Source organism: Alligator mississippiensis, chromosome 13, assembly GCF_030867095.1.
Source record: "Alligator mississippiensis isolate rAllMis1 chromosome 13, rAllMis1, whole genome shotgun sequence".
Classification (NCBI taxonomy): Eukaryota; Metazoa; Chordata; order Crocodylia; family Alligatoridae; genus Alligator; species Alligator mississippiensis.
In genome coordinates, this window is record NC_081836.1 from 2,417,771 (window position 1) to 2,440,490 (window position 22,720).

The 22,720-nt window shown below is 54.8% G+C and overlaps 1 protein-coding gene across 1 annotated transcript in view; it reads right to left on the minus strand.

The window, feature by feature from the left end:
- The window catches only part of ALPL (alkaline phosphatase, biomineralization associated), a 43,557-nt gene that overhangs the window by 6,213 nt on the left and 14,624 nt on the right, over positions 1-22,720 (minus strand). Inside the window, exons 5-9 of the mRNA XM_006261695.4 lie at positions 18,250-18,424; positions 15,772-15,947; positions 6,749-6,892; positions 3,115-3,184; positions 416-550 (exon numbers count right to left, since the gene is read on the minus strand). Of these exons, the coding sequence (XP_006261757.2) occupies positions 416-550; positions 3,115-3,184; positions 6,749-6,892; positions 15,772-15,947; positions 18,250-18,424 (700 nt within the window). The remainder of the gene's footprint in view (positions 1-415; positions 551-3,114; positions 3,185-6,748; positions 6,893-15,771; positions 15,948-18,249; positions 18,425-22,720) is intronic.

The window sequence follows — 22,720 nt, forward strand, 5'->3', positions numbered from 1 at the left end:
AAAAATAATGTGTGCATTTTATTCTGGGCCATGTTACAGGTGAGAAAATAGGGCACTCCATAGGGGCCAGGAGGTGCTTGGCCTTGTCGCTCGTATACTATCCTCTCTTGCACCGAAGCAATTTCCTATAACGCCCATGCAGGGGCAATAGCTCTGTCTCCCTTGGCAGACGTCTGACTGCTCACAGCCAACAAAACAGTCCTGGGCTTCCCTCTCTGTCTGCCTGCTCGGGGTCTCCACAGTAAGAACAGAGTACCTGGCTTCTAACCCAGCGACCTCCCAGGAACAGTGCAAGGTCTCATCATAGGATGCTCCCAGACCCCCAGAAAGCTAGGATGAGAGACCAAAGACTCAGCTCCTCAAAGGACATTGCAGGTGGTGGGTGCACCCCCCTCCTGGGCACCCCAGAACTCACCTTCCACCAGCAGGAAAAATCCTTTGGGGTTTTTCTGGAGGATCTTGATGGCCACCTCCACCATCTCAGTCAGGGAAGGGTCCGTCTGGTTGTTCCTGTCCAGTTCGTACATCAGGTCGACTGGCTCGAAGAGGCCTGAGAAAGGAGATGGATGCTTTGGGGAGGTCATGAGTGGGACCAGAACCGAGGAGCGGGCTCACACTGCCTCTGGGGGTTGGACTAGGTGACCAACCCTAATTTTCTATGATCTGCACATCCCTCACACCACAGCCAGCTGCTGGGATGGGGGAAGGAAGGCCCGTGTGACCTGGCTCCCAGATGCCCAAACTAGGGGCACTGCTGCTGCCACGCTGCAGATTCGCCAGACCCAACAGGCTGAGAGGCGGGGCATTGCCTCTTCCTTCTGCATTTCCACCCACAGCTTCAGGTAGGATGCAGAAGGCTGGTTGTCTTGTGTCCCACTTGCCCATTTCTGGCACCGATACCAACCGATGGGAGATACCAGCCGGAGCAGCTTTTCCGACCCTGTGCTGGTGCCACTTCCCCACCCCTCTCTCCTGCCCGGGCCATCCAAGCAGAGCCCTCCACGCTTTGATGCTTGACAAATTTGCTAGTGGCCATTCAGCAGACAGATTTCTCCATACAAAAATGCCCAGTGCCCTGACAGCCCAGGCTGCTACAGGAAGATCTGCCCAGGCAGGCACTGGCATGGCCATTGGAGGTGGTTTGGGTGGGAGCTAGCCAGTTTGCCCAGCTCGAATACCTAGGGCACAGGGGGCTGGCTCCCCGCAGGGCCAGCGTGCCCCCTTTACTGCAGGCCAGAAGAGCCGAGCGCTCCTCCCCTCAAGTTGGCAGCTGGGACAGATGCAGACTCAGATACGACGGCCCCATGCCCGCTTCCCCATCAGATTAACCTCTGGTCCCGCTGTGCTGGACTTTGATCTGCTGCTGTTTTGCTCCGACAGCCCCACGCCCGCTTCCCCATCAGATTAACCTCTGGTCCTGCTGTGCTGGACTTTGGTCTGCTGCTGTTTTGCATTAGCCGTGTAGCCTCCAGCAGAGCCCCCTCCGCTTCCTGCCTCTGACCTGCTGCTCATGCTGGCTCGGGGGGGAGGGCGGTCCTAGGGATGCTGTTTCCAGGCCAAAATGTCACCAGGTGGTGGCACACCTGGACTCAAGCCTGTGTGCCAAGAGACCTGGGCTTGCAGCAAAGCTTGCACCAACTTGCTCAGGGTCTTAGGCAGCAGCTTTGGGAGTGTGGAGGGGGAGGTGCCCATCCCTCAAAGGCTTCGGCAGCTCTGCAGGGAGCACGGCCTGCAGGGCCAGATGCTTTGCACAAGCTGGATGTGAAGCCAACAGAGAGGGGCTTCCAGTGGAGATGTTGCTGTTTGCCTCTCCCAGCAGTGCCGCATGCATTTGAAAACAAGCTGAGAACCTCAGCTGAATTGCTGGAAGCCACTGACTTCCTGCACTATTAGGTCCCTATGCTCATTTGAAAAAAGGGATCGTTATCTTTGATCACACACCCACGTACCAACACATGCTCCATGTGTGCACACCCCTACGTACTCCACACGCACAGACACACGCGCATGCACAGTGTTTGGGATTAGGGAGTACAGTTCAGAGGGACTTCATACTGAGCTGATGCATGGCACGTCCCGGCAGAAGGCTGCAGCTCTGAGAACCTCTCCCCAAAATGCATTCCCCGCCGCTGGGTTAGCCCAGCACTGGCTTTGATCATTGTTTTCCAAAACCACTGTTGCTGGCACAGCAGGATAGGGACTCACGCAGCCCCGCTGGCTGAAACCGGAGCAATGTGCCCGCAGTCATTGGCATGGTTTTCTAAGCACACATTGCTGCCACGTCGGACGCGGCGGCAAACCACTGGCAGGCTGGAACTGCAAAATGAGCCTGACACTGTTTGCAGCTGAAGAGCAAGCCAGCCAAAAGGACCGGCTAATGAGAATCACGAGGAGTACCCTTCCACCCCCTTCTGCCTCCCTTACGCATCAGGCAATGGCAAAGATAGCCCGTGCCGAAGCCAGACAGGCAGGGCACCAGCTCCACACAGCCGGGATGCTCGGACGAGCATCGCAACCTGGACTGCATGGGATTAAGGGCACCTCAGCTGCACAGATGGCCCCCCCCCCGAGCCCTTTGCAGCTGTAACACGGGTCCTGGTCTGGAAGAGGCCAAGAATCACAGCCATGCAGAACGAGCAGCCTGCCTCAACCCTGCCAAGCCACAGACATCCGCTGCAGACTTGTGGTTGCGCTCTGGCCTTGATATGCATGGCCGGATGCATATTAACAGCAGCTGCACTCACGCTACCGGGGAGACCCTGCACAAGCTCTTAGTCTTTGCTGGGCTTGCAAGCTTCTCAGTGTCGACGCTCCCCCCCGGAAAGGAAACCTGCTGACCAGCCTGGTGTCCATCTCCTGTTATTCCTCTCTGCATCAAAGGGTCAACTCCAGCCCAGCTACTTAGTTACCCAGCTCTTCCTTAGCTTCGTGCATAGCGCAGCATCTCCCAGCCCTGCATGCCGACATTTCTGGGGTGCGATGGTCTGATGGTGGTCGAGACACGAGGCAAAATGTCCCCTGGTGTCACTAGATATAGCCAGGTCACCTCCAAGATGGGACACTGGCACCGTACGTGCATACCCACTCATGGGCATCTTACCTTTGGATACTCACCTAGGAGGAAGTCTACTTTGTCCAGGTTGAGAGCCATCAGGTCCTGGCGATTCCAGACATAATGGGCATTCTAGGAGGGAATGGAAGAGCACATTACCACGTATTTCCCACATGCATTGAACATGCACACAGCATTTGCCATAGCCATCGGATAAATGCCTCTGCATCAGCCCAGACAATCTTGCCGTCATGAAAATGTGGCGACTGTGCCCTCTTTCTTATATCGCAGCATAGGGACTTAAATGCGCAATGAATATTCAGCATCAAGATCTTAAATGCTCATATTCCCTTAGAGCCTAAAGCACTTCACAAACACCTTATAAGCTCTTTGGGTTTGTACAGCACCTAACACAAAAGGCTGTGGTCTACAGGTAGAAATACCACACAGTAACCAATGGACACAGCAAACAACAGCATGGAAATGAAACCAGCTCTGGGGTGTGGACAAGGTCACAAGCCCCGCAACAATGTCCTGGGGAATCTGTAGGCAAGTAGTGGGATGAGTTGGGTAGTGTGTGCACAGATCAGATCTTTTATTCTCAGGGATCGTTGGGAAGACAAATAAACGCGCCCAGCACTGGCCTGTCTCTACCGAAGACAAGAGTACAACTCTCCTTGGCTTCAAGGGTATCAGATTTGGAACATGACCAAAAGTTTGTGAAGATCCCACACACCGAGCTTCGCTCCAAGCCAAGTTTTACAACCCTGAGATGAGGCTTAGATCCAGAAGAGGGTTCAAGGCAAAACGCTGGAGTTCAGGTTCGGATCGGATGGCACAAAATCCCCCCCACAACGTGCTGCTAGCCCGGGGCAGGGGGGAGAAATCCTCCAGGCTCACAGTGAACTGGCTCTTTGCTGCAGTTCCCTGAGAACTTGAATACTTGGCCCTCAGGGGTGGAGAGACGGGGGCCGAAGCTCTGCTGGCGTCAACCCATCTCTCCTGCTCAGGGCTTGTAGCAGCAGTGCCCCGCAGATCACCAGCGCTTAGGCAGATGCACTTTGGAGCATAATCCCCAAATCAGATTCACCTGTGCGGTCACTTTGTTGGGAGGGAAACGAGCCCTTCCCTGCCTCCCGTCTTCACAAGAGAAGTAACGGGAGACTTCCAGCAGCTTGACGGTTCATCTGAGTTCGGATGCTTCCCCTCATCCCCTTGGCCTGGCTTAGACCATCAAGCAAGGTGATGGCCCTCATCAAGTCAAGACTCAGACCAGCTTGACCTTCTCCAGTCAAACCATACGCAGCACACCGATCCCACGGTGCACAAGGAGCAGACATTTCCTTCCAGAGATGGAGTTGAAGCCTGGTGTGAGCTCTTCCAGCTGGAGTGCAAATGGCCCTTCTCAGCCAGCTCGGTCTCCCTCCGGATGCCCTGTGCTAACAGGATCCCCCCAAGGGCATGCCTGCCCGCCTCCCTCCTGCCGAAGCAGCATCCGTGCCACGAGCACGGACATCGGAGAACCTCCCTTCGGGTTGTGTAAGCGGCAGCAACAGGATCCCTTTGAGTCCCCGGGCAGCCAGCAAACACAGAGCCGCCCTCGCGTCACCTCAAATGTTCCCTGTGGTTTGGGTCCCGGCAGAGCTCTGCACCAGGCAGAAACCAACAGGGGAGATAGTTTCCCTCGGATGCAGACTTCTCCTCTGGCTGTTCGAAGGCCGTGGTGTTTCGCCCGAGAGAGGCACGCGATTCTGCAGTGGGCAAAGCAACTCTTGAGCTCGCCTGTCTCGGCGACCCTTGGGGATCTTTTGCAATGAACGGCACGAAGACGATGGGGCTGAGGCTGCCCCTGTACCTCTCTCTGCCCGGGGTGCTCAGGGGCTCATTTCCACATTGCTTCCAGAGCAGCCAGGGGTTTTCAAAGGCTCCTGCACACCGTATTATCCATTAGGCAGTAATCAGCTTCCTGTATCCTCTGCTGAGGCCCAGCGTCATCCTGATGGATGCAAAACCAGCAGCAATTAAAGCTGAAGCCAATTAGAAATCTAACCCCGAAACAAAGTTTCAGCAACATCAAAGCTGTTCAAACCACAGTGGCTCGCCACTGTCTTCAGTGGTTTCAACCAGCATCATTTCCAGTCTCCCCTGGTCCCCATAGCTCCAGCCCTAACCGCCTCTCCCACCCCAGGCAGGAATTGGGACCCAGGCTTGTTAGCGAGAGGCGGATTCCTCAATCCCAGAGCAGCGTGTGCAGGAAATTCCAGACGGCGTGGATCAGGCCGGGCAGGCCACGAGGTCTGCCTGGGAGGTTGCATCGCACAGAGTTCATCTGTCAGCGCTGGAGATACCGCTGGTTTGAAAGCAGGCACTCTGGAAAGAGGCAGGGAGGTCTAGTGGCTACGTGATTACGCACGAGGAGGCCCGAGCCCAGCTCTGCCACTGATCCTGAACGAGCCACTGCCCCGTTCGGTGCCTCAGTTTACCCTCCTACGCTTTATCCCCTTACTTCTGCTTGCATTTCTACAATAGGGCCCAGATCCTGCGTAGTAAAAACCCTGGTGCACATAAAAGCTCATTAGGGAGCCTTTGGTGCACATAACCAAACCCGGATGCACATAGAAACCAACTGGGAGCCAATTAGGGAGATCTGCACAGGTCAGCCCTTGACCTAGAGAAAGGATGCCAACGACAGCACCCTCTGTGTCACCAAGGTGCACCAGCTGGGACCTCAGCAGCTGCCCCCAGCAAAGGCAGAACAACGCCAGGGGCCAGAGAGATAGCAAAGCACTTCGTACAGTCAGACTCAGGGGCCTCCTTCTGTTAGTGCCCCTGCTCCTATAGCGCCTTTCCTTTGGGAGGGTCCAGCACGCCAGTCCTAACCCAGGCTCTGTCGCTGACTTGTTATTTGAGTCTCTGAACCCACCTTCCTCAGTTTCCCACCTCACTGCAGAGCTCGCGATGCCTGTAGGGCACCCTAGGCTCTTCAGTCCAAGCGACGGTGCTGTGCTGAAGGCAAACTATCCCCTGACCCTGGAGGAGCGCTCCAATGTGGCCACGCTCTGAACACATGTGGCGTCATGCAAATGTAGGCACATTGGAGAGAGTCCAGGGGAGGGCAATGAAAATGGTTCAGGGGCTGGGGCATGCGATAGATGAGAAGAGGCTGAAGGAACTGGGCTGATTTAGTCTGTAGAAGAGAAGACCGAGGGGGATTGAATAGCAGCCTTCTCCTCCCTGCAGGGGGGTTGCAAAGAGGATGGAGAGCAAAGAGGATGAGAACAGCTGGGCTGTTCTCAGAGGGGGCAGATGGCAGGACAAGGAGCAATGGGCTCCAGATACAGCAAGGGAAGTTGAGGTTAGATATTAGGGAAAACTCTCTCACTGGGAGGGTAGTGAAGCACTGGAACAGGCTCCCCAGAGAGGCGGTGCAGTCTCCATCCTTGGAGGTGTTCAAGACCCAACTAGACAAAGCCTTGGCTGGGCTGATATACTCGGGGCTGGTCCTGCTTGGAGCAGGGGTTGGACTAGATGTGACCTCCCAAGGGACCTCCCAACCCTCATTGTCTATGATTTTAAGCAGAATTATTTCCCTGTCCAATTTTAGTAGGAAGTTGACCTGGAGACTTTAAACATGCAGCTAACACCCATCTGGCCGGACCCCTCCCCAGCCACATAGCCGTCTGCCTCCCCCTTTACCTTGTCTTTAGGTTTCTTCTCTTTCCAGACACTGGTGAGGGTTTTCCCGTCCAGGCGCGTGCCCCTGTACTTGTCTTCAGTCTGGTACTCCACGTCGGTGGTGTTCTTGGGGAACATGTACTTCCTGCCGCCGCCCATGATCACCTGGAGGAGGACACCAAAAAGAACCCGGTTGCAATCGCGTGCGACGTGGAAAAGAGCTGGTGGAGACCGACGGGGAGAGAAGAGAAGAACACAAGATGCCTTGGGGAGCACTGCTGGTGGAAGATAAATATCTGTCTTTCTTACCATGCATGCCACAAGTAGCTTGTCTGGCCCGTGAGGCCTGGGTGCTGAGTTCAAGGGGGCGCTGGTGATGGGAGTCAGGGAAGGGCGAACATCAGAGCAGCGAGCGGGGTGGGGACAGGAGTGGGGGGCCGTGCTAGCTCAGAGGTTTGGCCCCACAGGAGCTGCAGAGATAGGTGCCACCACTTTCAATCCCAGTGGCAATGGGTTTTGGTGGCATGGAGCCATGACACTGGCTGGTTATTAGAGGGACACGGTCTCATAGTTTGGACCTGACTTACGGGATGCTCACCAAAAAAGGCTGGCCAGAGTGGCCTTGGTGGATCGGCTGCATCTTTAACCATTAACTTTGTTACTTGATAAGCTGTATTTGTTAATAAATCAAGTTCAAAAAGAAAAATTAACCCGGTTCCCGTTATGCCAGCCCAGAGCACAGCAGCGGGCAGGCAGGTTAAACCGATGGCACTAACAGGGCACGGAGGTTTCCTGACGCACCCGTTTGTGGGGTCACAGAGATGTGGCAGAGCTAGTGGTGCAATCACAGGGTCAAGTCTACTTAGGACCAAATTCCAGACCGAGGGAAGTCATATTGCTTCCCCGTGCCTCAGTTTCCCCCTATGATGCCAACCTCCACCGACCCCGTGTCTGCAGAACAGAAGGAGGAGGGGTTAAGGTCTGCTTCTCTTGCCCAGCCTTGCAACAACGGACAGTCACCAAGCCCCCTTTCATCTCAGTCCAGCCTCTGCCACAAGAAAGCAGGCCCCGGACTTCGATAGCTGGTGGAGGGTTTATTTTCAAAGGAAAAATGAATCATCTGCCTGGACGTCATCCGTCAGAAGAGCCCAGTGTTTGCATTGGCTGGTCAGAATAGTCCTTGTATTCAATGTTTCTGATGTGGTAAGGGCAAGGGGGTGGAAAATGGGACTAACCCATGAATCCATCCCTCGGCCAAGTCCTGGTCAGAGCACACAGCTCCCCATGGCCACTGGTAGGCTCCTACAGGCCATGGGAAAATACACTTTCCACCACGTACCAAGGGACAGGGCGAGCGGCAGACAATGTGGCATGAGAGAGGGACGTGGCTTCTGCAGTGATCTGGACCTCGTGGGAAATAACTCCAGGACCCTGGACAAACAGTCCTTTGTGCTGAAAGTGCCCGACCGCTATGCCAGACTGCAGAGATGCCCATAAGGGAAGGGATGGGGGGGGCAGCCAGCACGACCGATCTTGATTTTCGAGGGCGCTTCTGACACAGCGCCACACGGCAAGCTCTTGAACAAGCTCACGAAAGCATGGCCTAAAGCTGCGAGGGCCAACCCTTTTAGCAGGCAGGCTGCAAATTGTCTCCATGCCCTCCCTGAGTGCTACTCCAATCCCATTCCCCTGCCTGATCTGCTGCTCTGCTTTCTGCTCCCTGCCCTATCTCCTACTGTCCTACTGCCTGTCCCTTCCCATCCTGCCGTATGTCACACCCAGAGGCTGCAGGCTGGCCCCCGTGGTCTAGATGAAGACACTAGGATGGGTGCACGAGCGGTCGGTAAGCCGAGCTACAAGACCAGTTAACGATGGTTTGCTGTCAAACTGGGAAGACAAATCCAAGGGCATCCCACAGAAGCCAGTCCTGGGTCCAATGCTCTTTCTTAATTTTCATTAGCATCTCAGAGCAGGGCTGGGCTGCCCAACTGTGCAGCCCACGGGCTATCTAGGACCCACGAGGAATTCATCCGTGGCCCCCAGGCTCCCATTTGGCCACCAGTCCCTCCCTCTCTCTGCAGTTGGGGTCTCCAGGATCCCTTGCCCTCCTCTGGCTTTTGTTCTCTGCTTCCCCCCACCCCTCCTAGGCTGGCACGACAAAGCCCGCACTGCTAGGAGAGCCTGCGGCACGGATGAGGAGGAGAAGTCCATGACAGTAACTACCGCTGCCAGACAGCAACAGCCAGATGCCACGTGCCAGCTGCACCAGCCCGGTCTTATTCCCAGGCCCCACGTGCCATAAGAAGAGGGAACTAATGCCAGGTGTTTGGGGTATGCTCACGTCCTCTCCCAGGGGCTCCCAGCACACCTTGCCGTCCATGCCCATTTGCAAGTGCCAAGCCCTGCGGATGCCCCCACGGCCACCCTCGAGACCACGAGCTCCAGCACGTCGGAGGACGGCTGTGTGGCACCAAAGTGGCTTCACCACTGCGTGTCCAGGCTTGGTGCATGGGAGCTGGGGGGCATGCATGTGAGAGCAACCCTCTCCAAGAGCACCGGGGATGGGTGAAGTGACCTGTAGGGCCTCCCCACCCCAGAAAGGCTCCGAGCAGGAAAATACAAGGCAGGCATTTAGCAAACGGATACCGGAGAGGGTCCCCAGAACCTCCTCTGTGGGGAGAAACCCTCACAGCCCTGTGAACCCAGCACCTGAGCGAGTACCACGGCACTGCCTTCTGCACACACAGCCCAAGCCTGGGGGGTGCCGCTCGGCCCCACCTTGCCTCCCGAGCGCTGGGAGGTCCGGGCTGAGCAGCGAGGTCGACTCGCCTCCAGGCCACAGCCCTGTGCAAACAGGCCCCGCCAGCCCGAGCGTGCCCCTGGTACACGCGGCCTGTTTATGCAAGGGGACGCAAGGCGCAGAGCCGGGTATTTTTAAAAGGACGGTGTTTGCTTTTGCTTGTCCTGGGTATTTGGATTGCAAAAAAACCTGCTATTTTAAAACGAAGAGAGACAAGCCAAGGCGCTGGCTTCCACGCACGGATTCCAGTGTCCTTGGGACAAAGGGGAGATGTCCTTCCACACCCAGTCCGGGAACTAGAAGTGCCTCGTCCCACCCAGAAAGCTGCTTGCAGCCAAACTGAAGCGAGTCTGTTCAAGTCCCTGGGAAGAAGCTGGATCTCACGGAGGGGCCGGAGCCTGGACCCAGGCCAGCTGGGCTCTGTCCTCCACGCTGCCACAGGCGTGCTGCTGCTATGTGACCTTGGCCAAGCCGCCTGGGCTGAGCGCTGCCAGACGGACGAGGCAGCCGTGCCCAAACCACCACTCAAAGCCAGGAGAAAGGAGAGACTGTGCCCTAGGAGAGGGAACTTTCCGCCCACCCAGTCCCCACCATCGGCGATGGAGGCGGAGGAAACCCTTCCCTGCGGCAGCTCTCAGGTCTGTCGAGGCATCGGCCCAGCGGGAGAGACCCCGAAGCAATCCCGCTGCCACGTTTCAGGGCAAGAGGTGCCGGCTGCTGTGTTGTTTCCCTAGGGCAGGAGAAGTGGGTGCCCGGTTTGGGGAGCAGAGTTGATATGTCACACTTGGCCGTTCAGAAATATTGTGCCCAGCTGGAAAGTTGAACACGTCTGGCCGTAGGAGTTTAGACGCTTCTTTTCCATGAACGCTAATTAAAGACGTGTGCCTGCATCCTCTCACCTGCTTGGAAAACACACCTGTTTCTAGGCTATCAGCTAACAGAGGCCTGGGAGTCACTAATAACTATACAGACAGACCAAGAGGAGACTGACCGTCACGGACCCCGTTGGGGTCACTCGGGAGTTCGGCTCCAAGGCTGTCAGCTCTAGGGCTCCGGGTGGATGGCTCCAGCCCTTCCCCACGCAGCACCGAGCACAGGGCAGAGACGTTCTGCATCGCAGCAGAAATCCTTTCTAGCCTTTGGCTCTAACTTGAAATCCAACCTGGAAAAATAAGCTTGGCGGCAGAGCCTGACCTTCCCCAACCCCATAGTCAAAGGGATCCTTTCCAAGGATGTAGTATACAGCTCATAGATGCCTGGAAAATGAGGGTGGAAAGGGAGCTCAGGAGGTCACATCTAGTCCAACCCTGTGCTCCAAGCAGGTCCAGCCCCAGCTACATCATCACAGCCAAGGCTTTGTCTACCCGGGTCTTCAAAACCTCCAAGGATGGAGACTGCACCACTTCTCTGGGTAACCTGTTTCAAGTGCTTCACCACCCTCCTAGCAAGAATTTTTTTCCCTAATATCCAACCTCAACTTCCCTTGCTGCAGCTTGAGCCCATTGCTCCTTGTTCATCATTTGCCCCCACGGAGAACAGCCCAGCTCCATCCTCTTTGCAGCCCCCCACAGGGATTTGAAGGCTGCTATTCAATCCCCCTCGGTCTTCTCTTCTGCAGACTAAATCAGCCCATTTCCCCCAGCCTCTCCTCCCCAAGTCATGTCCCCCAGCCCCACAACCATTGTCATTGCCCCCCGCTGGACTCTCCAATTTGTCCCCATCCTCTGTCACCACTGTTTAATGCAAAATCATCTGAAATCCAGCCTCACACCCATTGAACGGACACTGAGCTCTTGGCCAGCTCGCTTGGGAATCCAGCACCCCCTGGCAAAGCTCCGGGCGGCACATGCTCCAGGACAGGAAAACGCTGCTCAGGACATAACGTGCTCTGGCAGGGAATGAGAATCCCAGAAGCCAGCGTGAAAATCTGTGCAAACACCGTGAGGCAGCTAGAAGCCTTGCTGGGTTAGAAATAGCCCCTGTAGCAGGGCTGAGCCTCGGGGGAAGGCTCCTTGACTAAGAAACGCCAGCGAGAAGGAGACCGACTGAAGTCAACAGCAGCCAGCGCCTTCTAGGCAAACAGGATCCAATTCTCTTCTCACGCGCCCCAGGGTCTCTCTCAAGCCGGTGAATTTAATTCTAATACAAGAACAAAATCCAGCGCTCTGGATCAGAGCAGAGTCCTGGGTCTGACCTCGCACGACGCGCAGCGACACCCCAACCACCCCGAAGCCTCGCCGCGAGGTGTTTGGTTGGAAGGTGCATTTATTTGCCTTTCATTATTTTTAGCCTGGGCACAGATTTTCCTTCTCAGATTCAGGACCGTAGCAAGGGAACTACAAAGCTACAAAAACAACAACAAAAATATTAAGGGGAAAATATATATATATATATATATCCCAATCCTCAGCATATAATTATTTCCAGCCTGGGACAGAGTTACAATTATGAGAAAACGTGCCCATTAAACTGGTAAATGACAGGCTTGGGTGTTTTGATTTGGGGTTGTTTTTGAGGCCGAGAAAGCGTATTTATTTGCAGGGTTACCACCAGAGAGAATTGCTGCTCAATCCCGTGGCACCGTGCTAGCAACAGAAGGGAAAACTGATGGTCTTTTCAAGGGTCAAACCGACCAAGCCAGGCCCTGACTGCGCCTCGGTGCCATCTCCTTGCTTCCAAACAGCTGCCCCAACCCCGCGGGTGACTCCCTTGCAATGATCAGGTCCTTTCTTTTGGTGCCATGTAGGGCCTGGAGGGTCTTTGGCATATCTGTGGCCCCCGCGGGCTTCCCTTCGGTGGGAAGGCGTGTTCTGGATTCACGCGCCACCTCGTTTCCCATAACGGCCGTGGTCCAGCTCTCGAGCTGGGAGCCCACACCTCAACGCTCGAGTTTCTGTCCTCTTTCTCCTCCCCATCTCCTGACAGCGCAGAATTATGGCCTTGCATAAACCGTCAGGAAAGCGGTCTCTCCCAAGAAGAGAGCTAATTCAATCCCCGGCCACAAAACCTGGGGACACGTCCAAGCTGCCCAAAATCCCAGCCGGGCTGGGGGGAGCTGGGATCCAGCATTTCAATCCAACCCCAGTCTAATCCATCGTGACTCACAAGGCCTGCATGCCACTGGAAATCAAGCAGTATTCCCAGATCTCATTTACCTTAAAATGAACTGTTTGGGAATGTGAGTGGAGTGGGCTTCTGCCTCGAAACACCGAGCCGGCCAGAGGGGAAAAGGAAATCGTCTCCTGGACACGTGCTCAGCTCTCCCCAGCGTGGTCTAGCCAGCGAAACCCCTGCTGTACCTTTGCTCTCTGCCCTCCCGTTAAGCTCAGGACTTCCCAGGCAGGCAGCAGCCACCTGGGACAGATTTACACGAGAGCCCAGCTCCTGCCCAGGCCCATAAATAAAGCAGCCAGATTTTCAGGGCTGTTCAGCTCCCATTGAGAACAATGGAGACTTTCCCCCCATGCTGAGAACAATGAGGGCAGAGTCATGTTGAAAACCTGGCCGTGTTCAGTTACTTCAGGGCGATCCCTTTGCTCCCTCGCTGAGACTATTTTGCTTTTCTCCTGTTTTTTGTTATTCTGCTCATCTGCAAGAATGGTCCGCTTAGCCGTGACTGTCTGTCGGGAACAACCGAAGGATCCCGTCTCGCTCGGGGGGACAGAGACAGAACTCCAAAATGAAAGAGAGACGTTGTGCTAAAAAAGCATTTAACCAACTTTTCCCCCCTTATGCGTTGAGATTTCTGGACAAACTAGCTCAGAAAAGCAGCCAAACTTTTCTTCAAGGAAACCCCTGCCACAGCTAACCCTGACCCCTGCCCATGCCTGGCTGAATGAGTGCACCTTGGTGCTGAGAGCGATGTCTGAGGAGTTCAACACAAACCTCGACACAGGTGAGAAAGCCCTGCTCACATCATTAGGAAGCACCTAGCCGAATTCCCCTGGAAAAGGTATTCTTAACCATATGCACTATTTATTTTGGGTATTTGTGGCTGCGCCTAGCAATGCAGCCATGAGCCAGCACCCTGCTGTGCTACGTGCTGTAAAAGCAGAACCAGACATGTGGTCCCGGCATCACTCAGACCCTGCCCAAGACCCAGCTCTCATTGCTAATGACCAAGTCACAGCCCAGAAGTGCCCGGGTGGTGCAATAGCAAATGTGCTTCAGCACGAGACAGTCATAGCTCCAGGTTAATGCTACAGTGAGCTGCTTTGCATTTGAAAAGAGGAGCCAGCAAGGAACTGCTCTGCCCCCGGGTGCAGATGTGTCACTAACTGCACAGGAAGGTGGTTGAGCTCTTTTGTGACTGCTGTGTGAGCCTTCAAGGATGCTCTTAGGGCGTAAGTGTCCCTTAACCCCTTGGCCCTGGCTTCAGACCCTGGGCTACCTCTCTGCCCCGCAGCTGAAAGAAGACAAGAGCTGCTTTGGTCAGCCCGGTTTCACAGGTATCCATCTTGCTGGAAACCAAGTGGCCCTTGCAAATGAGACTGCTCAGCAGCAGAGGCTGCCACGTACGAATACACCAATGAGTACCGAAGCCAGTATGTAAGGTGAAGTCCCACATCCCGTAGCACCTCTGGGCTGCAGTCGCTATTAGGAAACAAGTCTCCTCCCATTAATGCCGTTGCTCATTCCCTCTCTCTGCACTGCCAACAGCAGTTGCATAACCTCTTTCCCATCAGAAGGAAGGACAGGCGTTACCCAAGCAATTTCCAGGAAAGGACAGCTAATGACTATTTAACTGCACATCTTTCACCAGAGCCCAATCAAAGCTGGTAGCTCTGGTACATGGGATACCTTGAGCCTGCTTCTCAGGAAAGCCTTTCCTAACACACTCCAAGCCGGTGCCCGCTGGGGGAACAGCTTCCTCAGACTCCTTCTCTGGCACACTTCCTGAGGGCCCCGATCCTGAGACAGGCCCAGCCCCTTGGGAAGGAACAATGAGCAGTGCACGTGGAGCCAAGATCTTAGGCAGCTCCCATCACTTGCCACCATCCCAAATTAAGGCCCAGATTTGGTAACAGCCTTGATTATATAGGTGCTGGAGCCCTCTCTTTTGCCATCCGACAGCCTGGAGCCCAAAGCCCCATGGTGCCACGGTGGTGGTGGTCTTACGGAGGAAGGAGAAGCCGGTGGGCCTGTCTGGGAGCGGAGGTGTGGGGAAGCTAGACTCTTTGATGCTCGAGCTCCCAGCTAGAGAGCGCAGACAGAGCAGGCAGTTTCCTCTGAGTCTGCATAAGTCATTAGATCCCATGTCATTAATCTCAGAGCCTTTAATTGCCAGCAGGTTCCTTAGCTCTCCATGGGAGGCCACAGCCAGGTGTTTCTAAGCCATCATCACACAGACAAGGTGGCTAGTAAGCGGGGAGGCCATAGCACCTGATGGGGATTTGGGCTGTGCTTTTTCCCCACGTGGTTCTCATTCCCACCGTCCTGGAGGTGCTATGCATCCCGGTTACATCCCCTCCTCCAAAACCTTTTCTCAGCAGCGAGGGGTGAAGGAGATGCAGAGAGGGGTGCTGACCGTGAGCACTTTGGGGTGAGGCCATCTCTGCGCTCTCTGTTTGTACAGCGCCGAGCACAGGGGAGCCCTGGACTGTGACGGCACACAACAATTAGCACTGCAGAGACAGCTCAGCAGGGAGCCCCACGGCTCCAATGGGCACACCCTCTCCCCCCTTTCACATGCTGCAACATGCATTGCCCAACACAGAGCGGCACTCGTGGACTGCTGCAGTGTTCCCCTGACATCCCCCAGCTCCACCCCCACTTCCCAGCTGCCCGGGCAGCAGTGAAAGGGCAGAGGTTCACCCGCAGGTAGGCACGAGTCCCTAGAGTGACCTATCCTTGGCCAGAGCAGAACTGCTCCCTGCGCTGTCTGGTGCTTCGTCCAGTCCAGTTTTAAGCCACCCAGGTAATGGATTTGCTGCTCGTTCTCCAGGGGAAGAGAATTCCTCTAGGGGTCTGGCCAGGTGGGCCTTCAGCACTGTATGCACCTAGAAACCCCGTATTGCTACTGCTTACCCAAAAAGGGACGCTCAATTAACTAGCAGGAGGTGGCTATCTTTGTCCACGAGGCACTAGACGGCGGACACATCAGACGTGAGCATGGTGCACTGTGAGTCTACCGTCTAATGCAAAGGCTCTCCTGGATACTGGTCCTGGATACTGCACGGCCCCTGCCTCCCGCCTCACTTCATCCCATCAAACCAGAAGCTCTTTTTTCTGGTCGCTGACTTACCTCGATGTTAGGGATGTTCTCAAACAGCTGCTGGGCAATGTCCTTGCAGCCTTGCTGAATGGCTTCCGGGGGCATCTCGTTATCCGAGTACCAGTCCCTGTTGGCCGAGTGGGCGTAGGCTGCGCTGGGCGTTGCGTGGTTCACTCGCGTGGTGGTGACGATGCCCACAGATTTGCCTGCAGCAGGAGAGATGGGGAAAGGAAGGGGGTGAGCGTGCAGGCAGGGGGATCTCTGGCTTGATCGGGAGATGCACAAAAGGCTCGATCCTGATCTTACTCAGACCCACGTGTCCCCACTGCCCATACAGCCCCAGGTGAGACAGAGCAAGAGGTGCAAAACGCTTTGGGATCTTACCATCAAGCATACCCCACTTTCCTCTCCCTAGCTCGCTGCATTTTGAGGGTTCAGCTATTTTCTAGTAGTAACCCTAAAAGCACAGCGTAGGACGTATCTAGAAGACGTTTCAGTGAAACTTCCAGGGTTTCTTTCCTCTCCTGACTCAACTGATCAATAGAAGAGCGTGCAAGCTGAAAAGGTGAGCATGTTAAAAAGAAAAAAACCAAACCAAAGCTAAAAGGTTTCAAGGAAGGTGCCTCTCAGCAAAGAAGCCCACATTATCAGGGGTGCTGAGCAAATGCTGCTGCCGTCGATGCTCATGAAAGCTGCAGAGGCTTATCACTTCTGGTATTTAAATCTGGATTTAGTGCTTCGCTCTAGCCCTCCTCCAGATGTTTTGGCCTGTTTTACTATGCAGAAAGCGATGAGGAGAGCCTGGCAGAATGAGACTCCGTGAACATTGGGTGACATTTCTTGTCAAATGTAAAACCCCTTTCCTCTTGCAGTCAGAAACACAGATGTGGCAGCTGGACATGGCCCCCGAGAGCCAAGGAATGAGAGCGACCTGTCAAGTTTCACTATCTAGATAAGCAGACTAGGTTCTCTGGGTAAATGTGATATCTTTTATTTGACCAACTCAATAGTTGGAAACACTGTTCAATTTTTCCAACTACTTAGTTGGTCTAATAAAAGATATCACATTTACCCAAAGAACCTTGTCTGCCTCTGTGCTTAGACCAACACAGCCACAGCCAACGTCACTGCGGAGATAAAAGGCTCTGCTCCTCCAAACACTTACACATGTGCTCCACTCCGTTCCAGATTGATCCCACTGATGTGTGGGGGGCTCTTCATCCAAGTGAAATGACTGAGGATTTGCAATCAAGTGTAACAGAAAAACTGGCAGCCAGGAGGGTGAAAAGAGATGCTTAAGAACAACGGCTGTTAGGAAAATTGAGTGAAATGCAATCATTTCAGTTCACACGAGTTTTGGCCAACATCTGGCTTGCTCCCTCTCAAGCATTACCGGCCTTCTCAGGTTCATCTGAAACTGGAAACTCAATACCTACGCATCTACCTAAGTCTCCAAGTTCCTCTTTGGTTCAGGCGCAAAGCCCCTCTTTTGCACTCGTAGGAGACTCCAGGTCAAAACAGGATGCCAGAGGAGCAGAAAGGTTTAAGAATTAAACCCAAAGACAAGAGCACTCTTTGTGTGTAATTGCAGGTGTCAGTCACTCGCCCCTCCTTATCAGTGATGCAGATTAAGGGATTTCAAAAAACCGGATTTGATTTTTAGCTTCATCAATGGTCCTTTAACTGATGAGAAATCATAGGAACTACAATAAAACTTAAGAGTTGGTGGGAATATTTTTCTGACAAAACAACTTGTCGGCAGAAAAGGCTGATCTGTTCAAGCCAAAACTTTGTGGGTTAGAAAGAGTGGTCAGGGAGAGGAAGGAATTTCTGGCCAAAATTCAAGTCACTTATAGCAAGAAAGAGAGAAAAGCAAATAACCCAGTAGTCAGGACATTCACCTGGCATGCAGGGGCATGGCTTTGTCTCTCTCCTATGACAAACTTCAAAAGGTCTTTGTTTCATCCCAATGGGAAACAAGGAGTTTTTGGAAACTTTACTGGGGTTGGAAAATCACACCCGCTTTAGCGCCTCACCCACAAGCCTCCTTGCAAAGAGTGTATTAATTAACCCTTCTGGTCACCCTGCCACGAACCATCATATAATAGATGGGGAAACTGAGGCACGGGGCAAGTTGTGTTACACTCAGCATCACAGAAGTGGTTGGGAAAAGTGTTAAAAAGGTGAATTTGTGGCTGTACTCCCCCGCTAGGCTGCACCTCAGCAGGTGTCATAGTGCTCGGGTCCTGGTTTTGGGGCACATTATTGGTTTCTGGGATCAGGTGTTCTGGCTCCTGACCTGCCCATGGAAAGGAGACGGGCACACAAGAACTCCTGAGCCGAGGGATGGAAATTCATGCACCGACTTATTCCAGCTCTGCCTCATCCTCACTCTGGCTTCAGGTAGCTCCCAGGGTTAAGAACCCTTCACAGCCAGCGCGAGGGCTGCCCGGAGAGCTGGGAGGTCCCGGCCACCCCCGGCCCTACCGCTTCTGGCCATTCACTCACCCGCTTCCTTCGACCACTTGAGGATCGACGTGACTTCGTTGCCCGCCGTTGTGTTGCACTGGTCTCGCATCACGGCGGCACTCACCCCCACCGTTCCCTCGTTGGCCTTCACCCCGCACAGGTAAGCCGTGGCCGTGCCGGCGCTGTCTGGCACTTGGGCATCGGTATTGTAGGTCTGCAAAAAGAAGCCATGAGGGTAAATGAACAAGACCGGCATCGTCATCAGCTTCTGCCACCTGCCCTTCATCCACCCGACACGCACGCAAACCCAAACAGGGAGTGGGGTCACAGCAGATACAAGTGGGGTCGCAAAATCCCCAAAGCCCCAACTCCGCTGACCGTGCAACTCGCCCTCCGTGCCCACAGTTACCCGGGGCAGGGGCTTATGATGCCCCAGCTGCTCTGACATAACTGTTCAGGCTCTTAATTATCCGGTGGCAAGGGAAAGCTCAACCAGGGCATCTTAGCCATGTTTCAGTCCAGGGAAAGCTTCCCGGTTTAGCCGCCCCCCAGAGATAAGAGCAAGCATGTGATAAATGGCATGGTAAATCCCCACACCCCGTACAAACAGTTCCCACTGTGGGGAGGGGGTCACATAAATGCCAGGTCTGTATAACAGAGAGAAATCTGAACTCTTGGCCTGGGAGAAAGGGAACTGGGAAGAGTGAAAATGTACAAGCCTTAGGGGGTTGGCACGTCAGGCCGGGCACTTCATTCTCCAAGCCAAGAATAGGTCATTGCACAAGGCTTTCTTCATGGCTGCCCTGAGCTAGGCTCGATGCCCAGGCTCCCTGGCGAGGTTTGTGGTGGGGTGGGATACGCGGTGGCTGGGCCTGGCACGCAGGGGGCCTGGAGAAGGAATATCCCTTGTCCTCCACCACCGTCTCGTCGGCATGTGCATGGCAAACAGGGAGGTAGAGAAGGAAGGGGCAGGGCTGCCTTTGCCTGATGCTCTCCGACAGTTGCTTTTCCCTCCGTGCCTCTGCCCCAGGGCAGCTAAATGAAACTTGTTTTTAGGCCAGAGCTGCAGCAAGATTCACCACTCTGTCTTAAGGCTCCTGGCACGAACCTTGCACGCCCAAGGGCAATGCCACTGGTTTGGGGCCAGCGCCAGCTGCTCACGCCAGGTCCCAGTCCTACCCCAGTGCAACTCAAGGGTTGCAAGGGGACTGCCTTGAACCCAACAGTGGCGTGCCTGAGGCAGAGAGAACAGATGCTCCTCCCGATGACATACACAGGGATGATCCCAGTCCCCACTTGGCCCGCTGGCCCTCGTCCATCCATCCATCCCTCCCTCCCCACCCACCACCAGCTGCAGGGCTTCTTGGACCTGCTTCAAAAACAAGCCCTTTGGGAACCATAACCAACCCCATCCGAGCCAGCAGAAAGACTGCCCCAGCCGCAGCCAGGAACGCATCGTGCCTCCCAGAGATGTCGAGATAGGGCAGTGGTTGCAAACCCACGAAGCGCTGCGTGGGGGGGATCGGCTTCCAGGGACCCCCGTATCCTCAGCCTCCTCGCTGGCCGCACCAAGGGAGGGGGAGCAAACAAGCACAGATTGCCTCTGCGCCGGCTCCCAGCACCTCCTGGCTCTCCCATGGCGGGGCCGCTACAGGTCGCCAGCACCGATCCTTGCTCCACGGCTGCCCACCATCTGAGCTACTCACCTCCACGAGTATTTTTAACTGCATCGAGAGCATTTTTTTAACCTGGCAGCAAGCAGGGGATTAGCGGCAACAAATATTTGATTTGATCTGCTTTTCAAACCGTTATTTTTTGCCGTTTTTCCTGCGGAACGAGGCCTCCCTCGGCCAGCTCTGCGGCGAGCGGCGGGCTGGCCTCACCCTGCGTGCCCCCGTGTCCGATGACACAGAGCACAGAGAGGAAGGAGCACGGCTTTGGTTCAGCGGGTCTCCCCGGGGCCAGGCCAGCCACCCGGAGCTGGCTGGGCTCCGGGAGACGGCTTGGGTGGAAAGCACATCCCAGAGGCTGCTGGCACAGCAAGCCACGTTCCCACTCCAGCTGCCAAGCCTCGTGACCGGGGGAAACAGCTTGAGCAAAATTAGATATTACTTTTGAGTATTTTAAATCTGTTTTTCCAGAGCAGCTCATCTCTGTGCTGTTTTACTCCTTGGCAGGCAAGTGCCATGGGCCAAGGCCGTTCCTGGAGGAAGCAAGCACACCCTTCATGCCAGGGCTGGATCCGACCGCTGAGCGAGTCGCTGCCTCGTCTCCCTGTTTGCCACCCGACACGACCGAGGCTAGATACTGCAAAGCCCAGGAGTGCTCAGCCTCAGAGAGTCTCAGCAGCGAGAGGACAGAACAAGGAGCAATGAATGGGCTCAGGATGCAACACGGGAAGTTTGGATATTAGGAAAAACTTTCTCACAAGGAGGGTGGTAAAGCGCTGCTGCTCAGGTCAAGAAAGAGCCACTGAGAAAGTAGGAGGGAGGGAAGAGCCCTGGTTTCCCCCATGGGAAGCAAGCAACCACAAGGCCCGCAGCTATGGGCTCTGCTCGGCACCTCACAGCTGTCAGCACCACCCATCTAGGACACTTCTGTGGTCCCGTGGCCCGAGCATCTCACAACCCCCATGACATGGGGCACTGCTATTTTCCCCCTCTCTACAACAGGGCTCTCGGAGACCAGAGAGATGACGTGACCTCCAAGGTCACAGTGCAAGTGTGCAGCAGGGCAGTGCAAAAACCAGCCCCCCCAGTGCCAGGCTGCCGTCCTACGCCCTGGACCACCCTGGGAGGCCTAACAAAGACTTCCCGCCGACAACCCACCAGGCATTCACAGGGGACAAGGCCACAAACCCCAGGTCTCTGATGTCTCCTCCTATCCCTAGTCTCTGAGTTTCCTCTTGGAGGTTTGTTATTCATAGGGGTGAGGACACAGTGGGGGGGAAGAAGCCAATGCTGGCAGAGGCTTGGGGAGGAATCTTGGCCTCCCCGATGCCCATGGGAGGCTGGCCACTGGCTTCAATAGGGTCGAGATCCCACCCCCACTTGCCTGCTCTTCTGCTAAAGATACCCCAGACCTCAGGGAGTCGGAGGCAGCAGGGCGAGCAGCAGCTCAGATCCGAGAAACCAGGGCCAAAGCCCCTTGCTCTTCAGGCTGATTTTCAAGTCAAGCAAGGGGATCTGGACCCTCAAGCCCCATCCATGCCAGAACCTGAGGCTGCTTTGAAAATCAAAGGATCCTAGAAAATGAGGGTTAGCGGGGACCTCAGGAGGTCACATCTAGTCCAACGCCTGCTTCAAGCAGGACCGGCCCCAGCTACTTCATCCCAGCCAGGGCTTTGTCTACCTGGGTCTTAAACACCTCCAAGGACGGAGAGTCCACCACCTCCCTAGGTAACCTGTCCCAGTGCTTCATCACCCTCCCAGTGAGACAGTTTTTCCTAATATCCAGCCTCAACCTCCCTTGCTGTAGCTTGATCCCATTGCTCCTTGTCCTGCCATCTGCTCCCACTGAGACCAGTCCAGCTCCATCCTCTTTGCAGCCCCCCTGCAGGGAGGTCACGGCTGCTATTCGATCCCCCCTTAGTCTTCTCTTCTCCAGACTGAATCAGACCATTTCCCTCCGCCTCTCCCCCAGCTCCCAAACCATTTTCACTGCCCTCCACTGCACTCTCTCCAACTTGTCCACATCCTTTCTGCAGTGGGGCGCACAGCTGGACACAGCACTCCAGATGTGGCCTCCCCAGTGCTGAATAGGGGGAAGAATCACTGCCCTCGATCTGCTGGCAGCGCTCCTCCCAGTGCAGCCCAGGATGCCGGTAGCCTTCTTGGAAAAATGTTGAGTTTTGTTTGTCCACCCAAGATGCACACGTGCATGTCGTATGGGTCGTGAGGACTGCGGTCACTTGGTTGGAGAGGAAGCCGAGAAACACAGAACTCACCAAACAAAGGTGCTTTGTCTTTCAAAGGAGCACTTCTAACCAGTCTCCTGAGCTGCAGCCAATACACCCTTTTCTTTCAAAATCCCAGGGAAAATACCATTATTTCCCAGCCCCATTAGCATTCCCAGTTTGGGACAAAGGTGTGGGGGGGCATGTGACAGAGCAATTCAGGTTCTTCTGTAAACAGAAACCCAAGGAGAGCCCTAAAAATGGATAAGTGCCAATCTCCTGGTGCCAGTGCTGTCCCTCCCTGAACATACACAACTGTCAGCCCCTGGCTAACCAGGTCCTCATACAGAACATACTTCAGGTGTTTTCCTAACCACCATCTAACCCTTAAAACTTGGCCCAGGCACTTTTTCAAGGCCCTTTCCGGGTGCCCTTAAAGGGCAAGTCGCCTGTGTGCTCAGTGCTGTAAAGCCCGCATATCTGCAAGCAATTGCATGAGGTCAAACCCTCGGAGAGGGGCTCTCCCTCACTGCCCTGCGAGCTGCAGCCTCTTGACACAGGTCTTTGCCATTGGCAGTGACCTATTTGCAGTCTGGTTTATTTATAGCTCCCATC